This window comes from Anas acuta, chromosome Z (genome assembly GCF_963932015.1).
Source record: "Anas acuta chromosome Z, bAnaAcu1.1, whole genome shotgun sequence".
In the NCBI taxonomy this organism is placed as follows: domain Eukaryota; kingdom Metazoa; phylum Chordata; class Aves; order Anseriformes; family Anatidae; genus Anas; species Anas acuta.
This window is the reverse complement of record NC_089017.1, coordinates 32,644,446-32,670,198: the sequence shown is the minus strand read 5'-3', so window position 1 is coordinate 32,670,198 and position 25,753 is coordinate 32,644,446. Positions and strand designations below refer to the sequence as shown.

The 25,753-nt window shown below is 41.7% G+C and overlaps 2 protein-coding genes across 10 annotated transcripts in view; both read right to left on the bottom strand.

Moving 5' to 3' along the window:
* Positions 1-20,625, bottom strand: part of TRPM6 (transient receptor potential cation channel subfamily M member 6) — a 97,811-nt gene extending 77,186 nt beyond the window's left edge. For 3 of the 9 annotated variants that reach the window (XM_068667430.1, XM_068667431.1, XM_068667434.1), the window contains exon 1: positions 10,538-11,212. In XM_068667430.1, the coding sequence (XP_068523531.1) occupies positions 10,538-10,972 (435 nt within the window). In that variant the 5' untranslated portion in view covers positions 10,973-11,212. Of the gene's footprint in view, positions 1-10,537; positions 11,217-13,396; positions 13,601-17,904 lie in introns of those variants that run through there. The other 6 variants (XM_068667433.1, XM_068667432.1, XM_068667435.1 and 3 more) reach the window with 5 other exon arrangements.
* Positions 20,626-20,766: 141 nt separating this feature from the next.
* CZH9orf40 (chromosome Z C9orf40 homolog) lies at positions 20,767-25,649 on the bottom strand. Its single transcript, XM_068667448.1, has 2 exons — positions 25,212-25,649; positions 20,767-22,077 (listed from the first exon to the last, which is right to left on the bottom strand). The coding sequence occupies exons 1-2, from the start codon at positions 25,623-25,625 to the stop codon at positions 21,922-21,924; spliced, it is 570 nt and encodes a 189-aa protein (XP_068523549.1). The 5' UTR covers positions 25,626-25,649; the 3' UTR covers positions 20,767-21,921.
* Positions 25,650-25,753: the final 104 nt, after the last annotated feature.

Sequence of the window (25,753 nt, the reverse complement as noted above, 5' to 3'; positions counted from 1 at the left end):
TAGTATTCCCTGCCTCAGAAGAGGCTTCTAGCCTGATTCAGTCAATGGATAGGAAGAGTTTGGCACTGAAATTTAAGGCACATGAGTAGTTTTTAGAAAACTGCTTTTAATCACTTCTCCAATATATTTAATGTCTGAGATTCTTACATAATATGGTATTAAAGGAATGCTGTCAGGTCAAATTTGGTTAAACAGAAGGAATGTTTAAGAAATTAAGGTTTCCAATAGTAAAGAAATAGATCAAGAGCGTAAAATTCAGAGAAACACCCACACCACTTACTTATTTCAACCCCTTCTTGACAGGGAGCGAGAGCAGACAAAATCTAAAAGCACAGACTACTGAAAAGGCAAGCAACCCTCCAAAGCCCAGCAGCACCACCCGCGAGGTGCCACCAGAGCCAGGGCTGCAGTGTGGTGGGCTCAGCAACTCCTCATGTACGCAGGTTCACGTGTGGCACCAACAGCCCCTGGCCCGACAGCATCACTGAGCAGGGGCGCAGGCAGCTCTGCTCTCTTCTCTCAGATGAATACTGCAGTTCCTCTTCCTGCTGTCTTCTGCCCACGTCCACCAAGTCCTAAAGGGCTTGCCAGAATCAGAGCTTTTAGATGCACTGCACCAATTAAAAACCAATAAGCAGTGGCTAAGGTGCATTTTTCCTGCTCTGGATTTAGCTTTTCCAACCGAGATCAGCAAGAAACATTCAGCCCCTTCAAGACCAGACAATAAGCACTGTTTTCTGGTTGAGTACCAAACTCAGGGAAACCAGGTTACACTGCAAAAACTAAACAACAAATATTTTAGTACCATTAGTTGTACTAACGTCCCCTTTGGGTGAAAGGCACAGATATACACATTTTCTGCATAAACAGCATGCTGTTCCCGACAGTGTCAAATTCCCTACAAAAGGAAATTAAAAGACACATGTCTCTGTGTCAGAATAATTTCATCCATTATTGAAATAAATTCTTCCACAAACAGCTACAACTGTCTTTACTGTAGATGCAGACAGGGGAAGATAATGATAAATTATATAATGACTAGACATTTTAAATAATAGGCTAATTCATTTAGGCAAAAATCCATTTCTGTTGGAGACTAGTCAAAACAATCAAGTCACTTCTTAAACTGCAGCAAATTAATGCCGACAACAGAGAAAGCAATGATCTCTGATTCATGTCTTAGCCAAAACACTACTTCAAGAGCTGAAAAGTACCACCAAACACCATATACCTCTGCTCTGCACAGAATCCACTAAACACAAAAACTTTTCTAACTCTCAGAATCACAGAGTCATTAAGGTTGGAAAAGACCTCCAAGATCATCTGGCCCAACCATCCCCCTACACAAACTATAACCCACAAAACCATAAGCGCCATGTCCAACCTTTCCTTGAACACCCCCAGGGATGGTGACTCCACCAGCTCCCTGGGCAACCCATTCCAATGCCTGACTGCTCTTTCTGAGAAGGAAATGTCTCCTCATTTCCAACCTGAACCTCCCCTGGCACAACTTGAGGCCATTCCCTCTTGTCCCTCATGTCCCTCATGTCTCAAGGATTTGCGTATCCCTAAAGATCCTAACTGTTAGAGCCAGTATTTTTGCAAAGCTTAGCAGATCGGGCAGAATTTCAGCAAAATGGGATATAGCTACCCACCACATAATTCTGTTTCCAATTTAGAAATGTTTTGTAACCCTTAAAATGGAGAGTTGAAAGCAAACACCTATTTAATTGCAACAGATAAACCTGGGACTAATAGTTTTGCCCCAGGACTCCAGTATACCTACACAATACCTGTAAAGAACTTTTACTACTCATGTCAAAATTAGAAAAACCCAAAAGACCTAAAATTGATTTTCAGTGCCTGCGAAGAAGGAAGATACCATTCTCAGGTGAAAGTTGTGAGAAATCAGCATAAGGCAGCATGTGACCAACACTTATTCAAACACAAAGTGAGAGAGGGAAAGAAGAATTTCCCCTTAGCATAGCCACTACAAGAATCTAGCCTCAGTGTTCAGCAGGGTATCCTAAAATATCTTAAACTCTTTTAAAAATTAACTAGACATGGAGCAAGTAACTTGCAAGTACACTAGGTACCTGAAATGCAGCCAGAGTTCTTGTAAGCTAACACTCGAGCCTATTTCACAAGAGCTTCAGAAGAGCCTGTCAGCAAATTTATCTTTTTAACCCTTTGCCCTGGGATCTTTTCCTGGGCTATAAAAGCTAAGGTGGACTTTCAGGTATCATCATTGTTTGCCTCATTGTATGCCTTCTTACATTAAATATAGGACTTCAGCAATATTTCTGCACACCATGGTGATTACTAAATTGCTGCCAGTGTGAAAGAGAGTTCCAACTTCAGCATGCTGCCTTGCATAAGCTTTTCAGGGAAGGAACTTTCTTCTTCAATTTTCATTGCATGCATGCTTATGGTATGAAGTAATATAGCAACTGATCATAACAAAGAACGCCACTTTGGATTCACATAGGGCAGAAGTGTATTGTAAAACGACAGGGTTATGTGCAATAAAACACAACTGCAGTGTGAGGTTTCCAACAAACTCCCAGGTATTCTGAGGTTTCACTGTGTTCAGGCTACACTGCAGACCAGCGTGTAACACAGAAGTGCTGTGGTTCCCCACACCTCTACCACTGCAGTGCACTAGCCCATCTGTTACTAACTAGTATTTTCACTTTTCACATTTTTCTTACCCACTCTGTTGACTGAGTGTTCAGGATTGTAAATCTGTGGAATACTGCATTATAAGTAATTTCATTTGGAAGTAAACTTTCATCACTGCACTTCAAAAAGATTCACAGAAGTCCTGTGCAAAAAAATAAAATAACTCAAATGCTTTCACTGCTCAACAGTTCACCTTGCTCAGTTATAGAGGACAGCTACCAGTTAATCCCAAACCACTTGTGTAAGAAAAATCTAGATTCCATAGCACAGATTTTTTTTTTCACTTTTTAAGAATAAAGTATCATTTCAGGCCACAGCAGAATCTCTGTGATTATTTCCTAGTAATTCATTCAACTATATTTGCTGTTAGCATATTCTCAAATCTCTGTAGATATCCACACACGCAAAAAAAAGAGGAGTCACCAGTGCTAGCAGGGTAAATCACAAAGACCCAAGTTTAGAGAGGGACAACAGAACTTATTAAAAATCTGCAGTTATACTGAAGAGAAATTTTAGATGATTCTCCTTAGCACAAATGGAGCCTGTCAGCTTCTTAGAAACAAGTAAATTCAGTCCGGAATGCATACTATGGCATGTACTTTTACATTTAATCAACTGCACATAAAAGCAAAGAATGCATGGCTAAGTGCTTTCCTGGATCTGGGCCTTATACTGAAGGCTCATAAAAATGTTTACAAATTTTCATCCCAAACTTAGCAAACAAAAGAAAACCCCTTTGATTGTAATTGGCTTTCCAACACATTGTTTCTAATCTCAGAGTGGACCACACAAGACAACCAGAAGGACATTCTGATTGCAAATAGCGGTGGGGTCATGACAACAAAACACAGGAAATACTGAACAGAAAATGATCTCCTTGTTGCTGTCAAAGTCCCAGCTTGACTCTGGGAACACGGAACTATCGAGGTGATGGAAAGCTGAGCTCACAGAATGAAATTAGCCTGTGCCTAATTAATTACCTCTTACTATTTAAGTTTATCAATGAATCAATTAAGCCTTTCTGCTGTCACAGAAGATGTAATGTTCCCTGCTGGGTGCAGAGGCTCTGGGGGATGCATGGTTTGCAGCTGGAGGCTCCAAGTAGACTCTCCTGTCCCATCCCACCCCACGGCCCACTGGCACCAGACTACAGGAAGGCCACAGAGGCAGGCACTCCCCGTAATGTTTCTGCCAACAGCCCAGACACTTGCAAACAAGCTGAACACAGGAAATCTCAAATTACGATTAATCTTCCTCAGTGCTATCCTTGAAGCAGGCTCCAAACGCGTTGCTAAAAATCTTGTACTGGCATTACATATCTGCAAATTACTTATAAACAGGTGTCATGGACATGTTCCCCAAATTGGAATGACAAAAGCCTCTGTGACATGAAACTTAATTTGGCCCTCTGCCTAAAATATGCCAATCTAAAGCCCACTTCTCTGGAAGCATGGTAATTTTTGAGAAAGTTTGGATCCAGCTATGCTTCATAACTCTGACCCATACAGACAACAAAAATATCTGTGTTTGAAGCTGGTGGCAGCTACCTTGCCAAACACTGACATCTGTCTCACACTGCTAACATTAGAACACAGAATACTGTACATCGCCCTCTTACAAAGCCAGTTCAATGAGCAGCCTAAAACACGGATTATTTAGCAAATTAGTCATATACTAAGATATATAAAAATATCTTCTAATTATTTTAATGGATGGAAAATGGTCTGAAATTGCAGAGTGAATTATGAAAGTTAAAAAACTTTGACAGACTGGAGAAGGAACCAGTAATAGAGTATTGGCAAATAGTTACAAATCTTTAAATGTAAGAATGATCTTACTTTACCAGGTCTCTTTCAGAGACAAAAGTTGCAAGGTTCCCAACATGAACAGCTCTGCCTGTCTCACTGGCAACATTTCTGAAGCCAGTAGTATTGGTATGACATTTTGGGACCACCAGAAGGCAGTGCTTTTTCTTTGTTAACACTTGATGTTTGCAAAAGCAATTTGCTGTATTTGAAACTGGGTCTCACCTGCTGGGATCACCCAGGTCAGCCACCCACTGTGCTTACCTGTGCATGCCTCCTTCAAAAATCCAAAATTATACAGCACAAAGCTCTTCGCAGTTTAAACCATCTACAGCTTCGCTTGCAGTAGATTATATCTCTTGTGGCTCACATTATTGTTATTTGTTGAATTATAAAATCTATTCTACATACTTAAAACACTGAACACAGCTTTAGAGTAAATATGAGTCTGATCTCTTGCCAAAGATTTCCTCTTGATAGCCATCAAACTTTACTTGTGTTTTGTGAATATTTTTAGTTTTTCCAGGAAAGATCACAGCATGTTCTACGTTCAAGTAAAAATGCTCCTTTGTTCTAAAAACACTCATGTTTGTCCAGAAATTTAGTCTCTGTGCTTTAAAGTCATATTGAAACTAATTTTATGCCTTCCTTTTAACAGAAGACTACCCCTGTCTCATTTCTCTTGTCTTTTGGATCATTAATACAGGTTCTCCTTCACCAAGAAAAGGCAAAGAAGAAAAGGAAATTAGATCTGACACCTGCTGATAAATTTCTGAGCTTGCTTTCATTTATTTGTATTTTCACAGCTGAAGAGCTAACATTAGCTAGGGGAGTGACTCTCTGAAGACAGGATATATCTAAACTACCTGAAGTTACCATTGAAAGGAAAGCAAATAAAGTTTGCAGCATTCAGCTGAGAGAAGCATGAAAAACCCTGAGAAGTGGCAGTTTGATAGCAATCTGTGTTAAACTGCAGTACTAGAAAGTTTACGGGATGTGAATGACCTAGACAAGTGTCCCCTGGAGCCTCTTGGCCGTTTGCTGTCACTCCTGACAGCCTTGTTCCTTTACCTCCACTGCTTGTCTCACAGCCTAATAAAATCTTTATGGGGTGGATTTGCACACAGCAGACCTCATACGCGCTGTGAGACAGGAAGTATTTTCACAGGACCGAAATCCCATTTTCCAAAGTGATAGGAAAGGCAGTTCTGATGAGCTCTGTGGAGGCTGAAGCCATGGTCCCACATCTGCACCTCCAAGGTAGACATCGCTTGCTGCTCTCCTCAGCACTGCCCACTCTAGCACCTCTCATAAAAAAAAAGAAAAAAAAGTTCTCTTTGTGGTGTCTTGCTTTTAAATATAAATCACTCCATTGTAAATATGAATAACTTCATGGAGGAAGCTAGCGGTGGCCTGGGAGTAGCTGCATGCGACAGGCCATGGGGACAGGAATGTCCTCCTGCCCCTTTGCAACAAAGGCCACTTGAGCACACCCTCAGGCCCTTCATCAGGTCTGTCAAAACCTACCCTTCGGCCTCCTGTGCCAAGATACACTCTGCGACACCCACATTATCAGCTGTTCCTCACACTGCAGGCTGCACGAGCAGCCAAAGGGCTTTTGCTTACCTGGGCCTGGAGGGCAAGGAGCAGCGCGGCTGCCACTTACAGCCCAGCAATGGCCCAAGCCCTCACCAAAGCTCCTTGCCCCCACCGCACCAGGCTGGGTTCCCCTGCGTCCCACATGGTCTCTGCTCCCTCCCACCTTGCTCACCAAGCTGTGGGGCTCCCTCTGTGTGGGGTCGGCTCCGTGAGCTGTGTCACACAGACGGCACATGGTATGTCTCATAAGCACCAGGGACCTAATGGTCCAAGTTCCTCTGCCCCTCTTTGGGTGTCAAGCCATGCCAGTAGAGTGTAAACAGATACAGTTGTTTATAGCAGCAGGGCTGGGATCAAAACAGCAACTGTCCCACTCTGGCTGGGCTGGTAGGAGATTTACACCCACAGCCCAACCTGAGCAGCCTGCACTCATCCAAGCGGTGCTAAAGCCACAGCAGGTGAGAAACCTTTACGGCAACAACTGAGTCTCCCATCACCTTTGCACTAGTAAACTCTAGCACTACATGGCAGCTAGGAAACGATGTTTTTAATGGAAATGTGTTATTTTTGGCGCTGTGGAGCTGGCAACACAGCACAGCCACGGCCGTTCACACATTTCCAGACCATTGCACCTGGGACCATCAAGGGCAAGGCGATGAGTGCCAGCTGAGTGTGCATTCAGCAACAATGCAGAAGTGTGCAAAACTCCACCCTCATCACTGAGACTTGCTAATTAGGTAAAAAAGGAAGCACCCATACTGGTAGCAACCCAAGGCCATTTGATCTGGAAACAGTGGTGTCAAGATGTCATGACAGCAGTGCATTTAAAAAAAAAAAAAAAAAAATATTTTTTTTTTAATGAATTGCATCTATCTGTGTGCGTATCTTCTGTCTCCAGTCAAGAACAGCATGTAATCCCAGAAACTATTTTTGGTTGCCTCCTTCTGTGCCTGCATGACGGACAGAGGGAATTGGACAACCCAGAGAACCATGTACCAGAATCACCACTATGGGAGAGAAGCAAAGACAATGATAGCAATACGGAAATGATGAGGACAAAGGCTTAATCCTGCCTTTCATGAGGCCCAAATACTTCACTTAGAGCTATGACCCTTTCAAGGGGTCTCTTTTCTTTCAGGACTAGCTCTCAATATGGTATGACCAGCTCTCAATAACTGAGTTAAAATGGTAGAGATAAGAATATACAAGAAAAGAGCTCGTAATTCACAGCATACAGGGCAGATCACAGGGTTTATCTAGTCTGCATGTTACACAGAAATATCTTTAAGTGTTACAAGAATCAGGGAAGCTTCACACAACAGTTGATAAAGCAGGTCCTCCTGAAAAACAGCACTGAGAGAAAATGGAGTCTTTATCCCCCTCAGCTTCCCATTGTGCTGTGAACTGCCTGAAGTCTCAAACTCATTAAGGCAATTCTCCAAAAATTGGATTACCCAGCTGGGACCTACCACCTCCCTGAAGAGCAACCAAAAGCCTATGGGGGTCACTTGGGGGGGACCTACTTTTTCAACAGACAAGGTGCTGAGTGAAAAATGAATTTATGGTTAACCAAGCCATGAAAAGGCAGGATGAGAGGACTCATTTAGGACAAAATGTTGGGTCCTGCTCTGAGCACTCCATTCTTGTTTTTTCACGTGACACTCCAAAAGACCCTGTCAGTAAGACTAGCCCTTCACGATATTAGCTTAAGTGTAAGTCAGGCACACAACTGCTCTGTCAAGACCAAGACCAAGACAAATTTTAGGTGCCAGTATCCATATTTAAACTTAGCTAAAAGAGCTTAGCTTATCTAGGTCCTGCTATAGTTTCAGTCTTTTCTTCTTCACATCATATGCTCATCTGACACAATTCACCTCCAGAAGAGGTAGATTAATAAGTTTCTTGGAAACAGTTGTCTGATATAAAATACTCATGATTTATATTTAACTATTTATACTAATGTAAGAAAATAGAAGTAACACGTGTATTCAGAAGATTTAACATGAATTTGCCTCTTTTTGTGTTGTCACAGAGCTGACTAAACACAACCAAAAAAACACCTTTCTGCTTCTCTTCAAGTCAGTCTCAATTCAAGCCTCAAAACTGCGCAGCCATAAACATTAACAGTGAGGCTCTTATTGCAAATTTATTTGGGAACACGTGGAGCTGAGAATACCAATGGAGTTGTAGTACTTCATAACTGATTATCCCTGGACTCAAGTGTAGAAATAACTGTGTGTCAGTTTCCTCACGCATCCCCCCCACAAAATATGTATAAAATAAAAGAGTAGATTATCTCTCATTATTTAGCTTACTCTTTCCGCTGCCTATCAGGTGCTCCTGGTTCCTCATTTCTAGAATCAGAAAGATGCAGGAAGAGTATTGCACATAGTACCTTTTCTCCCTCTGCTTAAGATTTTCTTCCCGGGAAGTTTTCATTCCACTAAGGCAGATGTAACCAGGCTAGATCCACACTGATAGATGCTGCAGATGGGGTAGAGCAGTACTTCACAGTCTTCACCAGCCTTTTTGCAACACCATCCATGTTCAGAGTGATGTTAATAGTGGTGAAGGGATAAGCCTTCTCTTCCTACAGCTGCAACCTTCCCCTAACAAGCTACCCTGCACCAAAACCCAGCTTTAAAAACAATACCATAAATCAAGGACAATTTTGGTCCCATGACCATGAAAATTTGTTTTCTGTTATTCCAGGCACCTGCCACAGTGGTTACACATGTGCAAACTCCTTGGGATGACAGAGGAGTGATGTGTTGCAGCTGCCCAGTTCATCAGGTTCTCCACAAAGTGGCCACCCAAAGCTTGACTGGCTCCACTGGGACCTATGCTCCACATACCTCTGAAGACAGGAAATTAGGTGCATAAATCACTTACATGTTTCTGAAAACGTTAGCTGTGACCCACCTATGGACACTGCACAATTATGTGCATGCACGCTTATGGAGACCTTTTTTCCCCCATGAGCTACAGAAATTTTAAACTCATCTACCTTCTGCTTTTCTAAAGCTACTTTGTGACGTTTTAGATTCCACTTCAGTGTACACAAATGGAAAGGGTAGAAGAAGGTAACAATTATCTTCCTCAACATCTCCTTGTCCCTACAACATTAAAAAAAAAAAAAAAAAAAAGTGAAGGTGAAGGTGGAGTCAGAGAGATATGTCTTCCTCCAGCATGGTTCTGCATGATTCTTGTTTTCTTTCTGATACAGGTTACTTCTAGACAGGATATTCCAGCACGTTCACTACAGGGCAAATTCTGTGCCTCTGACCTTTCAACAGCTGAGAAAGTTTCATCCTTTGTCCCTTATCAAGCCAAAAGATGATTAAGGAAACTTAAGTTCAAACATACTCCAACTTATTTGCTGCTTATCATGTTTTTTAATAACACTATATAAGCATGTCATTACGTTACATAAGGTTGTTATACTATAAACTTACTGAGGAAAAGCCTGTAAACTGACTTCAAAACTTCAGCACATATTCTTTCATAGACAAGAAAAAAGGATGCTTCCTTAAGCCCATTTTAGCCTCATACAAATATGAGTATATTCCTGTAGGTAACACTGGAATTCCCCTGGGTTTGGCTACCTGTGGAGTCCAATGTGCAGTCCATCTCTGAAAATGGCCACTCTTTTTAGGTATCAAAAAAGGAGTTTGTGATTTACCTTCAGGAGTTTACAACTTAAAACCCAAGTTCACCTGTTTCTTGGTGTGCTGGCAGATACTGCGTATTTTGAAAATTATATTTGTAAACTGGGATATTCGCAAAGAAAAGACTACTGTAGACATATTTTATCATCAGGTATATTAGAAAAGGATGCTCAAGATACCTGGTCACAGCATGCTCTGAAGAAAGTATCATCCTGTTTCATCATTTTATCTATAGCTAACAGAGCCTTCCTAAGATCCAAGGGGGGGGAAGGGAAGGGAAGGGAAGGGAAGGGAAGGGAAGGGAAGGGAAGGGAAGGGAAGGGAAGGGAAGGGAAGGGAAGGGAAGGGAAGGGAAGGGAAGGGAAGGGAAGGGAAGGGAAGGGAAGGGAAGGGAAGGGAAGGGAAGGGAAGGGAAGGGAAGGGAAGGGAAGGGAAGGGAAGGGAAGGGAAGGGAAGGGAAGGGAAGGGAAGGGAAGGGAAGGGAAGGGAAGGGAAGGGAAGGGAAGGGAAGGGAAGGGAAGGGAAGGGAAGGGAAGGGAAGGGAAGGGAAGGGAAGGGAAGGGAAGGGAAGGGAAGGGAAGGGAAGGGAAGGGAAGGGAAGGGAAGGGAAGGGAAGGGAAGGGAAGGGAAGGGAAGGGAAGGGAAGGGAAGGGAAGGGAAGGGAAGGGAAGGGAAGGGAAGATGCTCTCGCTCAGAGCAGGCGCCCCGCCGGCTGCCAGCCCCACCGCCGGCTCGGCAGGGGGCAGCGCTGCCTCTCCGCCCGCCCACCCTCCCCAGCCTCACCTCGGGCTGCGCGGGGGCCGCGGGTTCGCGGCTGCCCTCGGCCGTCCCGCGGCGGCGGGGGGTGCGCGGAGCCTCCCGTGCGCGGAGGTCCTCGGCGCAGCACTCGTGGGCCGCGTGCCGCCAGCTGCCCCCCCGCCAGACGGGGCCCAGCTGCGAGAAGAGCAGGTCCCGCCACGTCGCCATGCCCGTGCGGCGCCGCCGATCCTTGTCCCGCGGCGGCCGAGCGGGCGGGCGGCGCCTCGGCGGGGCGCGGCGGCTCCCGGGGCGCCGGCCTTCACCCCCGGCGTCCCTCCCGCGCCTCACGGCCCGGCCCGGCCCGGCCCGGCCGACGGGCACCGGCACCGGCACCGCGGGGCAATGCCGCTCCCCACCCGCCGGGCGCTGAACCGAGCGTCCCAAGCGCGGCGTACGCACGGCAAAGAAAACCCGAAGCATCAACCTCAGCACCCCATCAGCAGTTATCACTGTCCCCTGCAGGGCTTTAAACCTCCAAAGAACATGGGCATTGGCCAAAACAAGCACCTGCAGCAGTTAGTTCGGATCACAGAATGATTCGGGTTGGAAGGGACGGACCTTATACACCATCCACTTTCACCCCCCTGCCATGGGCAGGGACACCTCCCACCAGACCAGGCTGCCCAAAGCCCCATCCAGCCTGGCCTTGAGCACCTCCAGGGATGGGGCAGCCACAGCTGCTCTGGGCAGCCCGTGCCACTGCCTCAGCACCCTCAGGGCAAAAAAGTCCTTCCAAACGTTCAATCTAAATCTCCCCTCTTTTATTTTAAAACAATTTCCCCTTGTGCTGTCACCACTGACCCTGATTAAAATAAAATAAAATAAAATAAAATAAAATAAAATAAAATAAAATAAAATAAAATAAAATAAAATAAAATAAAATAAAATAAAATAAAATAAAATAAAATAAAATAAATAAAATAAAATAAAATAAAATAAAATAAAATAATAAAATAAAACAAAATAAAATAAAATAAAATAAAAACAAAATAATCTTATTTATAAGCCTACTTTACGTGTTGAATGGCCTCAATAAGCTCTCCGCTTCATAGGCTGAACAACCCCAGCTCCCTCAGCCTGACTTCACAGGAGACCTCCTCTGGACGGGCTCTTAAACATTCGTTTCTTTCTTGTGCTGGGGACCCAGAGCTGAACACAGGCTCCAGGTGGGGTCTCACAAGAGCAGAGTAGAAGGGGAGAACCCCCTCCCTCTCACTGCTGGCCATGCTTCTTTTCATGGAGCCCAGGATACAATGAGCAGGCTGCAAGTGCACACTGCTGGCTCAGGTCTGATTTGTCATTCACCAGAAGCTCCAAGCACTTCTCTGCAGGGCTCTCCATCTGTTCATCACCCAGTCTGCAGTGACATTGGGGATTGCCCCGACCCATGTGCAGGAGTCTTGTGTTTGTATCACATTGCACACTGCACACAGGGCAGAAACTCTTCTGCCCTGTTTCATTTTTATCTATTCTGCATCTCCTCCAACTTGTCTCTCAAGTGTGACTTATCTTTCAACTCTATTTTCTTTTTGTTCCTAAATTATCATCTCCCCATAGCCAATCCAAAGTTCTTTGGCTTCCCTACCCTTCCTTCCCATCCCCTTCTTGCTTAATATTTCTATTATTTTGTTGCTTTCAGATATGCTGTTCTGTTAACTCTGAGTTCCAACTGTGAGCTGCCAGCCTGCCTCTGGATGTTGTCTGTATTTCCCCTCCACTTTCTCTTCCATTTTCCAGTCTCTCCACTTCTAATTTCACTGTCCAGCCAATTCTCATCTTCCTCCTTGGTGCCCAGCTCTCCCCCCCCCTGTACAAGAGCGCTCTGCCTTCAGACCAGGCCATCTCCTTCCCCTTCAGTCAGGAGCCCAGGAACAGACCCACCCAGAGCACCGAGCAGCAGCAGGTCACAGAGTGCCTGGTCTGAACAGCTCCCAAAATCACAGCAGAAAAGCCTGCTCAGCCTGGAGCATGCCTCAGGGCCTTCTGGACTTCAGCTGTTAAACTTAGCAGTGAGTTAACATAAACAGTTTTTCCAAAGACAGGGAGGATAAAACTGTTTCCAGCCCCCTGCAAAACTTAATGTTGTGCTTCTGACATTGCCTCTGTTTTGTCTTTAGACTTCCTATGTTGCACTTCTTACAGAGTAGCCCTTAAAAAAAGCATTACAGCTTCAAAGAACAGAACATATTCCTAGAAATTTTAGCAGGTGATAAACAGCATGTTCATTCTTTTTTTTTTTTTTTTTTTTTAGCTTCACCTTTTAATATATTGAAATATTTTCAATTCACATCCATATTCTATTTTCACCAAAGTTCATAAATTAAATAAAAACCATTCTTGTTATAGGACATATCAGGCAAACGTATCAGTTGCTGTCACCATGCCCAGTCTTTGTATGAATCTGAACCTTATAAGAAAACTGAAATACTTGTACACCAGCACATGCAGATGCCCCGGACTTTGACTGGAACACAGCAAGGTGAACATATTCCTCTGACTTCAAGCATTTTCTTAATTCCAAACACATGCCTTTCATTCTAAGTTGTGCAAATTCAGACACGAGAAATTCTGTCTTCCCTAGAATCAAGATTCAGCATTTGTAATCTAATATAAAGACCTAAAGATCCATTCTACAAAGCCTTGCAAACCAATTCTCACACTTCATTCCCTAGTACTTCACAGATATGAAAACATTCATGGTGTGTTTTATAACAGACTTTTTAAGAGGTCAAAGTCTACAGAACTACCATGGACTCTTTATCGTTATCTCTAGAAAGCAGAATTGCTGATGTGTTTTCTCCTGCAGTCCTTCCATAGACTATCAGTTCTATTCTAGAGACTTACCTTAACATCAGAGAGATCTTGCTTGTCCATCCTTTATGCTTCTTTTTTCATACCATCTGTATTCCCAGTGTATAGGCAGTTACTTCAGCAGCAGTGAAGCCAGCTCAGTTCTGGATGACCAACAGCTGACACCTCCTACTTTTCATGTCCTAAGCAATTGAAATGCACACATGTCAAAGCATGCCTGCAATAATTCAGGCAGTACCTTCCATTTTGTTCAAAGTCCAAGAATCCATCCACCTATCAAGCTTGTCCAGGTCCCTTTGGATGACATCCTTTCCCTCTGTTGTAGGTGACACCACTCAGCTTGGTGTCACCTGCAAAGCTGCTGAGGGTGCACGCAATCCCACTGTCTATGTCATCAATAAGAATATTAAACAGTACTGGTCCCAGTATGGACCCCTGAGGAACATCACTTGTTACTGATCTCCATCTAGAGAAACTGATCTGACAACAAAAGCTTTTCCAGGAAGGGGAACATGGTTTCCCTCAGTAAGAATAAACTGGTTTTCATTCAACTTAAGGATGACACAACTCAAGCAGGTATATAAGTATCAACCAGCTATTAGTTCACATAATACATGTTCTTCAACAGGAGGGAAGAAAGATGACAGTCTTGAGTACTGAAACATAAACAGCCAGTATGTCATGTAGTGTTGGAGTTTATGGTGTTTTCTCAGTCAGATCATTCAGTTGTTGCAACAAGTGTTTACTGATATCTAAACACAGCTCAGACTCTTTCACAATAGTTCAGGCATCACTGTATTTGAATTTTGAATGAAGAGTTATTCAGTCAATAGGATTGTCTGCAGAATTTACCCTATGAGAAAAAAAAAAAAAAAAAAAAAAAACTTTAAAAAAGTTCTTATTGGAGTCTGTAAGTAGGCAGGAATGTAGTGTGGTAGGTTTTGTCAGTTTGATAGTCACACTCATAAATTATCCAACCATCAGTTCTCCCAAAGCAAATTCTGTAAATACCTTTGAAGTCAGTACAGATGCAAGGAAGAACAAAATGTGATGGTGTGGTTTAGTTTCTTGTTATAGTTTCTGTGCTTCTAGTGATAGCCTCACAGAAATCAATGTACTTGCTCCTTAAGGCATGATGACACTGTTTGGGAATGAGAAATAACATTTCAGATGATCTCTGTTATTCAGTTTTCTGAACAAGGGTAGGAAAATGAGTGAAGAAGGCCTAAGAGGTCTCCATGTAGGAGTATGTTCTGCAGCTTTCATATGTAGTAGTCTCCACCTCTTGAAAATAATCCCTTTCCATTGATCCCTCAACAACGTTCTCTCAAGCATGAGGAAGATGCAATGTCCCAACCATAACCACTTCAGTTTATGTTCTTACTTCAGCATTAGATGATTCATATGCTAATTTTGTTTAGCTAAACAGTAACCCCTTAAATTTTTTCTGTTTCTGAGGAGCCTTTCTTGAGCCTTAACACAATGTCTGATTCTAAAAATAACATGTTTTGTAGAGCAGTCACAGGGCACACTGCCTCTCTTCAATTTGCTTAATCATTCCTTGTATCCCTCAGCTTAGTTAACAGATTTTTCAAACTTTTCATCTTTCAGATTTCTAATATATGGGAATTCTGACTTGCCAACTCCCTGGCCTGTGCCAAATGATCAGGTGTAAGGATTCTTCTGTAAGACTTTCTTTCTTTCAAACCCTCATCTTAAAACAACTTTCAAGATCTCCTTTCACAGTAAATCTACCTCACACAGCCTTTAAGGAAAATAGTTGACAGGATGGAGGTTTGTGTTGGTGTTGGCACTCAAAGATGTACCAAAGCAAATACTTCAAACTTTGGAGGAAAGGGGAAAAACAAAACAAAACAAAAAAACTTCCTGCTTCAGACTAGGAAAATGAAAAAAAAAAAAAAAAAAAAAAAAGAAGAACCTTGTCTACATGACCTCTTCATGACCTCTTTATTTTAAAAGGGTTAAATAGCACAGAATGGACAGGGAACACCCAATAATCACTTCACAAAGAAAGAACTCTGTCCTTTACTGACCCATGGCTGGAGGCAAGAGGAAAAACTAGAGATACCCAACATGCATGCTGTCAAAGTGGAATAGTCTGTACAGAAGTTAAAGCCACACCAGTGCAACAGTGAGGCTGATTTGCAAAGAATCGTATTGTCCCAGGCAAGTCTTTCAAGAGCTGGTCACACTTCCACAGTGCACGTGACACTGTGTCTTCATGGTACCATTGACAACTGCACCACAGGCAAATCCAAAACACTTGGCTGTTGGGTTTCACAGGCACTCTATTTCTTTTCAGAGGCAATGTCCTAGCAATTAAATTTATTGGGCAACAGGTCCCCACACCAAAACCAGATGGCAGGGCCATGGCGTGAGAGGCTAGCAACCATACACAGCCATCCTTTGAACTGGATCCGGTCTGCAGGTCATCGCTTACAGCCCTCTCCACTGAAAGCAGCACGAAGCAAAACAGTCAGCAGAAGCCCCATGTAAAAATATTGAGACGTTTGTATCAGGTAGGCAGGACTCATATATAATTATTATCACTTCCAAACTGTATCACAGAAATACAGCATATCATTGGTGTTCATACTGACTAACTTGTCTGTTGCTGGTTGCTTAAGTTTCACTTTCAGGTACCTACATTTCTAGGACAGCAGAGTAAATTTAAGCTAACTTGTATTCAGCGAATTAGTAAGTCTATTTTGGATTTCTGCTATTTTGGATTTCTTCTATGTGCCACCCTTCCGTTTCTGAAACAATTTGCATTTACATTATTTTTATACCGAAGTGTTGGCTAATTGTTATATTCTGCTTCTGAATAGTATCTTTAAAAGCCATAGAAATCAGTATTTGCATCTGAAACCACCCTCTTAAGTGCTTACATCATATGAAAATACCTTATGCATTTTCATATTTATTGTAAATATATATAAATATCCATCTATTTGGAAAAGCAGATCAGCCTAGGAGAGGAAATTACTTTGGGTGCATCGACAAAATGGTGTGACTTTTTTTTTTTTTTTTATAACATATTATGTGATCAGATAAGCCCTCATTTGCTTAAGACACAATAAAAATACTGTTGTTTCCTTGATTGCTTACGATTAAAATATAACACCGGCTTTCATAAATGCTAAGTTACTGCTCACTCCTGTGAGCTGCCCTGAATTACATCTTTTAAACTTTAAAGGTTTAAAGTGTTTCTAATTTTCCTTACTAAAAAGGAAAATCTGATAATGCACTTCAAGTTAATGACAGACAATAAAAATCACCAGGCAACATGGTCTAAGAAATTTGAGCGAGACTGTTTTGATTGTTGAACTGAAAGGACCGGTCTTTAAAAACTAGCAATTCTTGCCTCAGAGTGATTCAAGACTAAACAACCAAAGATAAAACAGAAATCTGAAAAAGATTTGAGAGCAGAGTAGTTAGCGCTGATAAATCCAGGATATTCATAGCTAAGCTGCACAACAGAAAATGGGAGAAGAGAAAGCATGTAAATGTGGGTATGAGACTCTGTCTCACAGCTCAGAGAAGTGGTGGAGAGCCTTTTCTGCTATTTGCTTGTACAAAAACAAGTAGGCACACTCAGTACCTTCAAAGAGAGCATGTTTGATACTTAAGAGTAGATTCTGTTGAATAATTTATTGTGTTCCTATTTAATTAGAACACTGCGCACTACACAAATGAATGAAGTAGATTACAAAATTCATCTGTGCAAAAGAACAGTCAGTAAAGTTGCTCATTTCCATTCATATCTCTCTGCACGAAAACTTTCCTCTCGCACTTCATTATACAATGTTCAATAGATAATACTATTTTTATTTACTTCTGTTTCTCAGTCTAATATTTTGTAAGACACTTGTTTCATCAGATTCTAATCTGAACATAAATCCCTCACATTCATATAAGAAAGATGAAAAATGCATTGTTTAGCCATTCCATAAACTCATATCTCATAAACTTACTACTAAAAATAAGAAAAAACAACATCTGGAACATTACCAGCTATCACAACTATTCTTAAAAAGGAAAATAGAGTAACAAACAAAAAATTACTTTTCCTCCTTTCACAACTTTTCCCCTGAGAATGATAACATACCAGTAACAAGGAAACAATTTCATCCTTCGGTAGTGACGAAAGCGTGATCCATATGGCTTTAAGAGAAGAAAGAACCATGCTTTTTAAGTCCTTAGAAGTGACTAAAAGTCATGACTGGTTCAGTGGTAGGGTGCTGTATTTCTGACCAAGAGTATTTAAAACATACTTACTGATGAGCATGCTTACAAATGAAATGGCACAAATTCAAATGCATTGTTTTCTGCATCAAATTTTAAATCTCTAAAATATGAAAAGTTTTAAATACAGATTTAAAATAAACAACCTTTTAATATGACTACTGGAAAAAACCTTTGGTATTTATTTCCTCATGCATTTCTAACATATTGTTACCTACATGCCAACATTTAAACACTGCTCCATGACTTAGTTTCTTACCAATTAGCACACTTACCTTTCTCTTCTCCATGTCTAACAAACACGTTTCAAGCAGCCTTCAGCTCCAGAGTGAGGTTTCCATCCAACATGCAATCAGATAAATCTTGCTTTCCAGTTGTAACTAATGGAAACAGTGCTAAGAAGTAGTGACAACAAATTCCCATGTGTTTAAATTAGCAGTTATTGGTGGGGTGGGATAGAAGGAAGGTAGAAACGAGAAATGAACCAAAAAGTCTTGGCAAAGCGTTTCTACTCTAATTATGCTGAAGACCTTGTGTTGCCTTATAGTCAGGAACTTGTGCGTTGATGTGCCTTTATTTATACATCACGGTAAGCAAATGATTAGCATTCATGATGTCACTGCTCGAATGTTCAGTAGCAGTTCAGAATAAAAGCATACCCAAAACATTGTCCAGACCACTGTAGTTTACTGTGTATGTGTATTGCCACCTAGAGTCAAGGTTATAACTGTAGGCATGGAAATAATTAAACCAGCCCAAGCATACTAGCTATTTTGAAATGCTTCTTTGAATAAATTTTGCCATACCAATTAATTTGTGCAGCCTAACACTCTTATTGCAGTTATCATCAGATACTCTCACAAAAATACATGTGATTTCCCCACAGTGCATCTGACATAAACAGAATTAGCCAATACCAGACAAACTGTCTGTCATGCCACTTGGAAACACACATTTACACTCTTACGTCCTACACTAAGATCTTCCAATTATCTATACATGTGCACGTATTCTTTAACGTCCATTAAATTCAAGCAAATAACTGCCAAAACAATGAGAAAACCGGTAAGCTTACTGTTGATCACTATATTCAAATTATTTTAAGTATTTCTGTGCTGAAGATGGAGCCAGTGCAGAAATTATTGTATGCCATTGCTCTCCTGGCCAGCTGCCTGCAATTATTTGCTGCCCTCCTAATTCGTCATCACCTGTCTTCCATTCCCTTTTTTCCTCCTCCTTTCCTTCTACCAGTGTCTTCTTACCAGACACAGTCAGTAACGCAGCCTGTTTCACCCCATTCGGACTAACTTTCAGCCATCTCCTGGAGGTTTGTCAATCTTAGGAACCACAGAACCTCAGCGCACACAAACCAGCGCAGGCCTTCACGTAACCCAAGTCAAAGCTTTCAAAACATGCCTTGAGTTTACAATGAGACACAAAACATAGATAGGTAGACATGCCAGTAACGTGACCTTGCTGGAGTGAAAAGTATTCCAGAGGAGGTGTAAGCAGCAATGTAGCTGGTTCTCATTAGTATTCCCATACCCTGATTGTGCTGCTCCACATGCAACCCTTATCAACTTATCAAAGACCTCTACATGATCTCTGAGTTTTCTTTGCGCATTTTCTTCCTCTTTTGACAGTTGCTCTTTTCTGTTTAGAGACGAAAATTTTAGAGAAAAGCAAACTCCCAGTTACCTTGAGAGAACATAGACAATTTTCTTCTGCATGTTTATGAACTCATCATGTGAAGATTTTCAGTTGCTAGGTATTATGCTACTCCTGAGTTGTCTTAAAATTTCTTTGTGCTTGTTAATTACAAAAACACTTTCCTCTCAATGGATATGAAAGTACAAGCAAATTAACATTGTAAGTTTACTTAGAGCACTTGAATAACAGCTCTCTAGATAAATTTAGCCAGAAGTTAAGGCCAGTATTTTGGTAGCCTGTAGTGACTGACATATGGTATCTGAAGACACCAGACATCGAGAAAAATTTCTTGATTATGCCTTTTGACAGCTCTAATGCAAAGCTTATGTAATCTAACATCACTCCCTCTTACTCTGCCCAGTCTTTTATATAACCCACACTCTCAGACTCATTCAAAAGCTTTTCCAAGGCTTTTAAATTTGCCACTGCTAGCAAACAGATGAATGGAAAAAATGAATCAGCTCTGAAAGTACCTGTAACATTCCACCCCATAACCCAGAGCCCAGGACTGGAACAAGCTTAGAGAAAAGTGCTTGCCTACGGCATAATTGCAAATTAAGTAAATATATAGCCTACAACATAGTGCAAGCCTAATTTTTAAAGGACTTATTTCGTTATAGTAGCGGTGAAATGTATTAACATTTATAAAATCTCTTCCACCTCAAAGATACTGGGCAAAGGAGAGATGGATTTTAACACTAAAACGCAGTCTGCTGCTAGGATGCACTAAATGTTATGAAACTTCAAGAAAGGAGATTATGACTGTAGTATATCTGCATAAATACAAGACAACAATTCAAAATACCAGATCCCAAGAAACATTGAATGTTATAAAATATTAGAAGTGCTGCAAATATATGGAGGCAGTATATTAGCTAGGGTAAAAAAAAAAAAAAATAATAAAAAATCAGCAGATGAATAAACCTGTTTCCTCACTAATTTCCTTGGTTACAGTAAGCATGTAATAGTGGTTGCATTCTTGCCAGAAGCTGATTGTTTATAAAGACATTTTTAAAGTGTCTCTTAAGACCAAGCTGAGGTATTTGGACTTTATTATAAATATAGTAATAAAATACATGCACAATATAAAGGTTGTTTTAAATAATGCTAATAATTTAAATAATGGCTAATCTGATGGCCGTCGGTACTTTCTGAACAAGTACTATGACGTGTTTGAGTTAGTAAGCCTCGTCCTTTATTCTGTGGACTCAAGAGAGACTCTACGAATCCAAACCAATAAGCAACAAAAAAGTAGGTACTTTATAGTTCAAATACTGGGAAAAAAAAAAAAAAAAGTTTTGAAATGTTTACTAAGCAGGCTGTGTAGCTGACTATTTTAAATATAGAGTCCTAACAGAACAAAACTACAGCAGGAACAACCTTAAGAAAAACTCCAAAACTTCAAGCAGTAACAGACCCAAAGTTCCCAAATACACACAGGATAAAACTTTATTGACATTTTAACAAATACATTATTAAAAATAAAATTAAAAAACAGAAGTTTCCTTATTCAAAGATGACTCTGGTAAAAATATGGCATCAGCTATACCTACAGAAAAACCACATTTGCAAAGTCTGACACTCTGCCAATACAACTTTAAATTTCAATTTATTATTGAAGACAGGTATTCCTAATTGTTTTTTAACCTGTAAATAAATTAAAAGAAAGGATAAGCAGTAACTCCATATTTCACAGCAAAAAGCACTAATTTGTCGAACTCCTGTAAAAAATGTTTTTTGCAGATCCATAGTCTCTGGAAAAAATAAACCTCAGTCAGTTAGGTCTGACAAAGTGTATGTGGTAATTTTATATTGCATTAACTTCTCAGGACATCTCTGCATGCAGCTGCCATTTCAACATTACCATATATAATGTCACAAAGCATAGGGAAAAAACATTAACTTAAGAATGGACCAAAAACTTGGAAGCTAGCTGCCACTGCTTTGAATGATCACAAGAAGAATGTGAAACAATATTCAGAACACTGACAGCTTACCAAAGAAGAGATCCCCTTTTCCTTTCTCATCCCCAACACACTCATTTTTGGTTTGCATAGAAAAGGGAATGTTTTGTCTGGTTTTGGTGGACTTTTATTTTTTGGCTTAACTATTACGTTGAAAAAAAACTACACTAAAAAACACAGAAGTTTGTGTGCTTTATGATAAATTCACATGGTAAGTATTTCACATTCGGGTACCATAGTTACACTTTTTGTTCAGGATGAGCAAAATGATTTTCCATCTCCCTTCCACATGTAACTTACCCAACTTTTTCTTACAATCACACCCAGAATTCCTAATGTTCTGTAGTTGTCCTTTAGTTGGCTGCCATGATTTCAGGCATTCTTACTAGAAAACCATAGCCTCCTCCACAAAGGATAAGTAAGCTCAGGTCTCCAGCCAGCTTATCGGTGAGTACCTAACAGTGATTATTCCACCAACTTAGACAACCCAGACTTGCCTCTGCAGACTAACATAACACTGTTTCTTCAAAAAGACAAAAGCACTTTGATTTTTCTCCCACGCAGAAAATACTGAATCCAGACAAAAACAAGCTTTGTGCACAACTATGAAACAACTGATCAGGTCTCCATTTCAGTCTCCATGGTATCCGTCCTTGAAGCAGTTTTATCTGCAGGTGTAGTCTCTCCATCTAGGTTCTGAATATCAGACAGATCAATGGCAGGCAACGGTGTTCTCCAATACAAGAATGAGTTATACTGACAGAATTCTTCTTGCTTTGAAAAGAGACAAATAAACAAAAAGGCAACAAAACATTAATGTGTATCACAGTATTAGAAAACAAACAAACAAAATTTAGAAAAAAAAATAGCTATTTTTAAGGGAAGTATTGTAGAAAAATCTCATAATTAACTTTTGTCCTTTCAGATATTCTGGGTAAGAACTAGTGTATCACTTATTGGAATCACCTCTGCAACTCCACCCATTTGTTCAACTGGAAATCTTAGCTTAGAATGACACCAAAAAACCTATGCAATTATTGTACTTCACACACAGAAATTGCTCACTGTTTTTTCTTCTCACAATGGGATAGAAATTTCATTCACATTTAGAAGCTGGTATTCTGTATCTACATTTTGTACTCAGGTATATGCTGAAAAAAAAAAAGCAAAAGAAAATAAAAAGAAAAAAAAGGAAAGGAAAACAAACAAACAAACAAGATCTCTTTAGGGGCCAGGGAGGAGAAAGTTTAGGAACTGTTAAGTCACACAAGATAAACCTGTGAGGAATATACACTTATCTACTACACTACTCAGAAGGTATAAGGCTCCAAAACCACTTTTTTTTTTTCTCTTAAATCTCTGTTGGGAAGTGCAGTTTGCTTATAATAGTATGACACTAATTAACCAAGGAATAAATTTTATAGACTGTGTGGCCAATTTGTGCATGTGTCTATAGAAGTGATATACGTAAGAACTGTAAAGAGGGGTTTTCAAGCTGTTCTTTAGGTCTTGAGCATGTACCTTCTCCTGGTGTATAGAAACAATGAATGCTGCCACAGACCTAAAATGATGCAGTTCTATATAACACTGCTTTGCATTTTTCCTAGCATGCAATTGGAATTATTAAACATTATACTTTAATGTCTCAGCACAAAGAGCAAAAAAAAAGCAGTTTTAATGACTACACTGTCATAACTGTTTTGTTATGGCTCTTGAACAAGTTCATGCTTTGTCTGCTGATTCTGTAATTGAATAAGAAAAAAATATAACGTTAAAAATTCCCAGTAAGAATTGGCCCTAACCTTTCTCAGCTACTAGAATATATATTTTTTCCTTAATAATAAATAAATAATACATAAACTCATCATACTTTCTATAAAAAAAAATAATTCTATTCACTGCAACACAAACCTATCGCGAACTACAGCTTGTTGTACTAGGTAGCCTGTTTTTACAATCAACACCTGCGTTATTAAAGGCCTATAATATTAAAACAGGTTTGAAACGTGAAGACAGATCATAGCAACAGGATGATTGTATGCCTATAGAGTTCTCCTGATTTGCTAACGAAGTGCAGATTGTATTCACAGAAGATTAAAGAACTGAAGTTCCAATTAATTGGAACCGAGACCAAAACCAATAAACACGCCGTGGTGACAAGATACGAAAAATGGAGTAAAAACAAACTAAAAGTAGCTGCACACATATATATTATTGTAAATTTATTTTTTTTATACAAATATATTAACATAATTTGTATATTAACAACAAACAATAATCAAAATCTTCCTTGAAAACAACTGCCAGCAGCGTTGTTTCAGAACCCATTGTCTACCTTCAGGAGTTCTCCCCATTCTGAATCTGAATTCTCCACTTTACATGTAAGTAGTTAATAAGGCGTTACCTCTCACATCATGAGAGCCAAGTACTTAAAGCTGGAATACCTCTGGGCTATCTGTTTTGTATGTGCCGCCTAATGACAGAATTTTTGTTTGAAAGACATAACGTAAAACCTCATAACCACAACAATACGCTGTCTCTCATTTTGGACTCAGACCACCTACAGGATTAATCTCATGAGTACTCAAGACTCCAGAGCATCAGTGTTTCATTTTATGTCTTTTTTCCAGCAAGATTCAGTGTGAAAGTGGACAACACTAAGGAGTGCAGGAGACAGAAGCAAACATTCAACCTTAACATATAAAATACAAAAGAAAGCATTAAATACTTCTGTTCACTTAAATATCTTTTAAAACATGTTTTGAGAAAAAAAAATCTAGCTAGGTAGGTAGACAAGCTCAGAGATGCAAATGCTTTGCTTTAATGGATTTAGTTTTTTAATTTTTAAGGAGTTAATTTATATATATTTATATATGCAAGTATGTGTTCAAATGTAACTCATATAGTATTTCTTCTCTGACCAAATTAAGTATGATCATCTTTAACCTTAACAAAAGCAGTGTAAAAGTAACAGTACCCTAACCATAGTTATTACTGCAACAAATTATACAGGCCAGAAAACAGCAAAGAATAATACCAACCTATGGCTGTGTTTTCAGAAAAGTGCAAAAATCATCGTAATAAGTATTTATCTGTGTGAAAGCTTCAGAATATACAGGTTGGACATGCAGAAGATTAAATAAACACTGCTTGCCTGCCATTAACCATGAGAGCGTGTGAGAGAGACCTTTCTGAACAATACTTTATTTAGGGAAGCAAACTCTTAAAAACACAGCCTTATAAAAAATATAAAGAAGCCTGACAGAATTACTTCAGATAGTGTTATCTTTCTTTTTACTGAGTGGAAACTCACGTAGCCTTCCTTACTGCCTTCCTATCACACCTACAGCTAATGTAACTATACCTAATAACCCAAAACAAGGTTAAATACGTAATTCACAATCATATCTCTGATGGAATAAACCTCTCCTGTACAACTTTGTTCAATTTGCTCGCTTCGGAAGAGGCTTGCCGTCTTCTTTTCCAAAAGGATGAGCCTGGATTTAAAAGGAACAGCCTAGAAAGGGACGTTTAATTTTCATGGCCTTTTTCAGCAGTTCCTTCGTGCCTTAGTCGTACTAATAAAAACAAAATAAATGTGTAACCCCCAAGGCCGGGTTAGAGGGCGTGCTGCCCCGCACACACCATGCGCTCCGCAACCCCGCCGGTGCCGCCGACCCGCGTTTATCTCCCCGTGCCACGCCGCTCACGGGGCGGCTGCCGGCAGCCGGGGTTGGGGCTGCGGCCGCTGAAGGCCGAGCCGCGGGGGCTCCCCGTGCAGCGGGGGGTGTGGCGGAAGGCGGGGCGCAGCGCCCCGGCCGGCCCCACCGCAGCGGAACGGGGGGGAGCGGACACGGCAGGGAAGCACCGGGCGCTCGCACCGCCGCCAGAGGCCGCCGCGCCGTTACCTCGTCGCCCGCCGCCTCCTTGCCCCGGCCGCCGCCTCCCTCCGCCGGCCGCCCGTCCTGCGCCGCCGCCGCCGCCGCCGCCCCCCGCCGCCGCCGCCTCCCCGTGGCCGTGGCCGCGGCCGCGTCCCCGCCCTGCTCGTTGCGGGGCCCGCCGCCCCGCAGCCCGTGCCGCTTGCCCGGCGGCGCCTCGGCCTCCTCCAGCTTCCGCTTGGCGGCGGCGGGGCCGGCGGCGGCCGCCTCAGCCCGGGGCCGCCTCTCGGCCGCGCGGGGCGGCGGCGGCTCGCGCAGGACGCGCTTGCAGGGCACGTGACACACCAACGGCTCCGCGCCGCGCTTGGCCATCGGCGGCACCGGCGCCGCCGCCTCCGCGGCACGCGCGTCCACCGCCGCCGCCGCCGTGCGGGCAGAGCGCATGCGCGCGCCCCTCGCTGCCCGCCGGCGGCGCCGCGGGGAGGAGCGCGCCGTGACGCCCTAGGCCGGGCGGCGCTCGCCAGGCCCCGCCCCCGCGGCTTCACGCGGCGCTTCCGCCCGGCTGCTGCGCC

What these genes read in the sequence shown, in the direction of transcription:
- CZH9orf40 (XM_068667448.1), bottom strand. Translation starts at nt 25,625, where the DNA reads ATGCGCTCTGCCCGCACGGCGGCGGCGGCGGTGGACGCGCGTGCCGCG. An exon ending in AGGAGGCGGCGGGCGACGAG is followed by an intron (nt 22,078 to 25,211) that starts GTAACGGCGCGG and finishes CTCTTTTCAAAG; the next exon opens with CAAGAAGAATTCTGTCAGTA.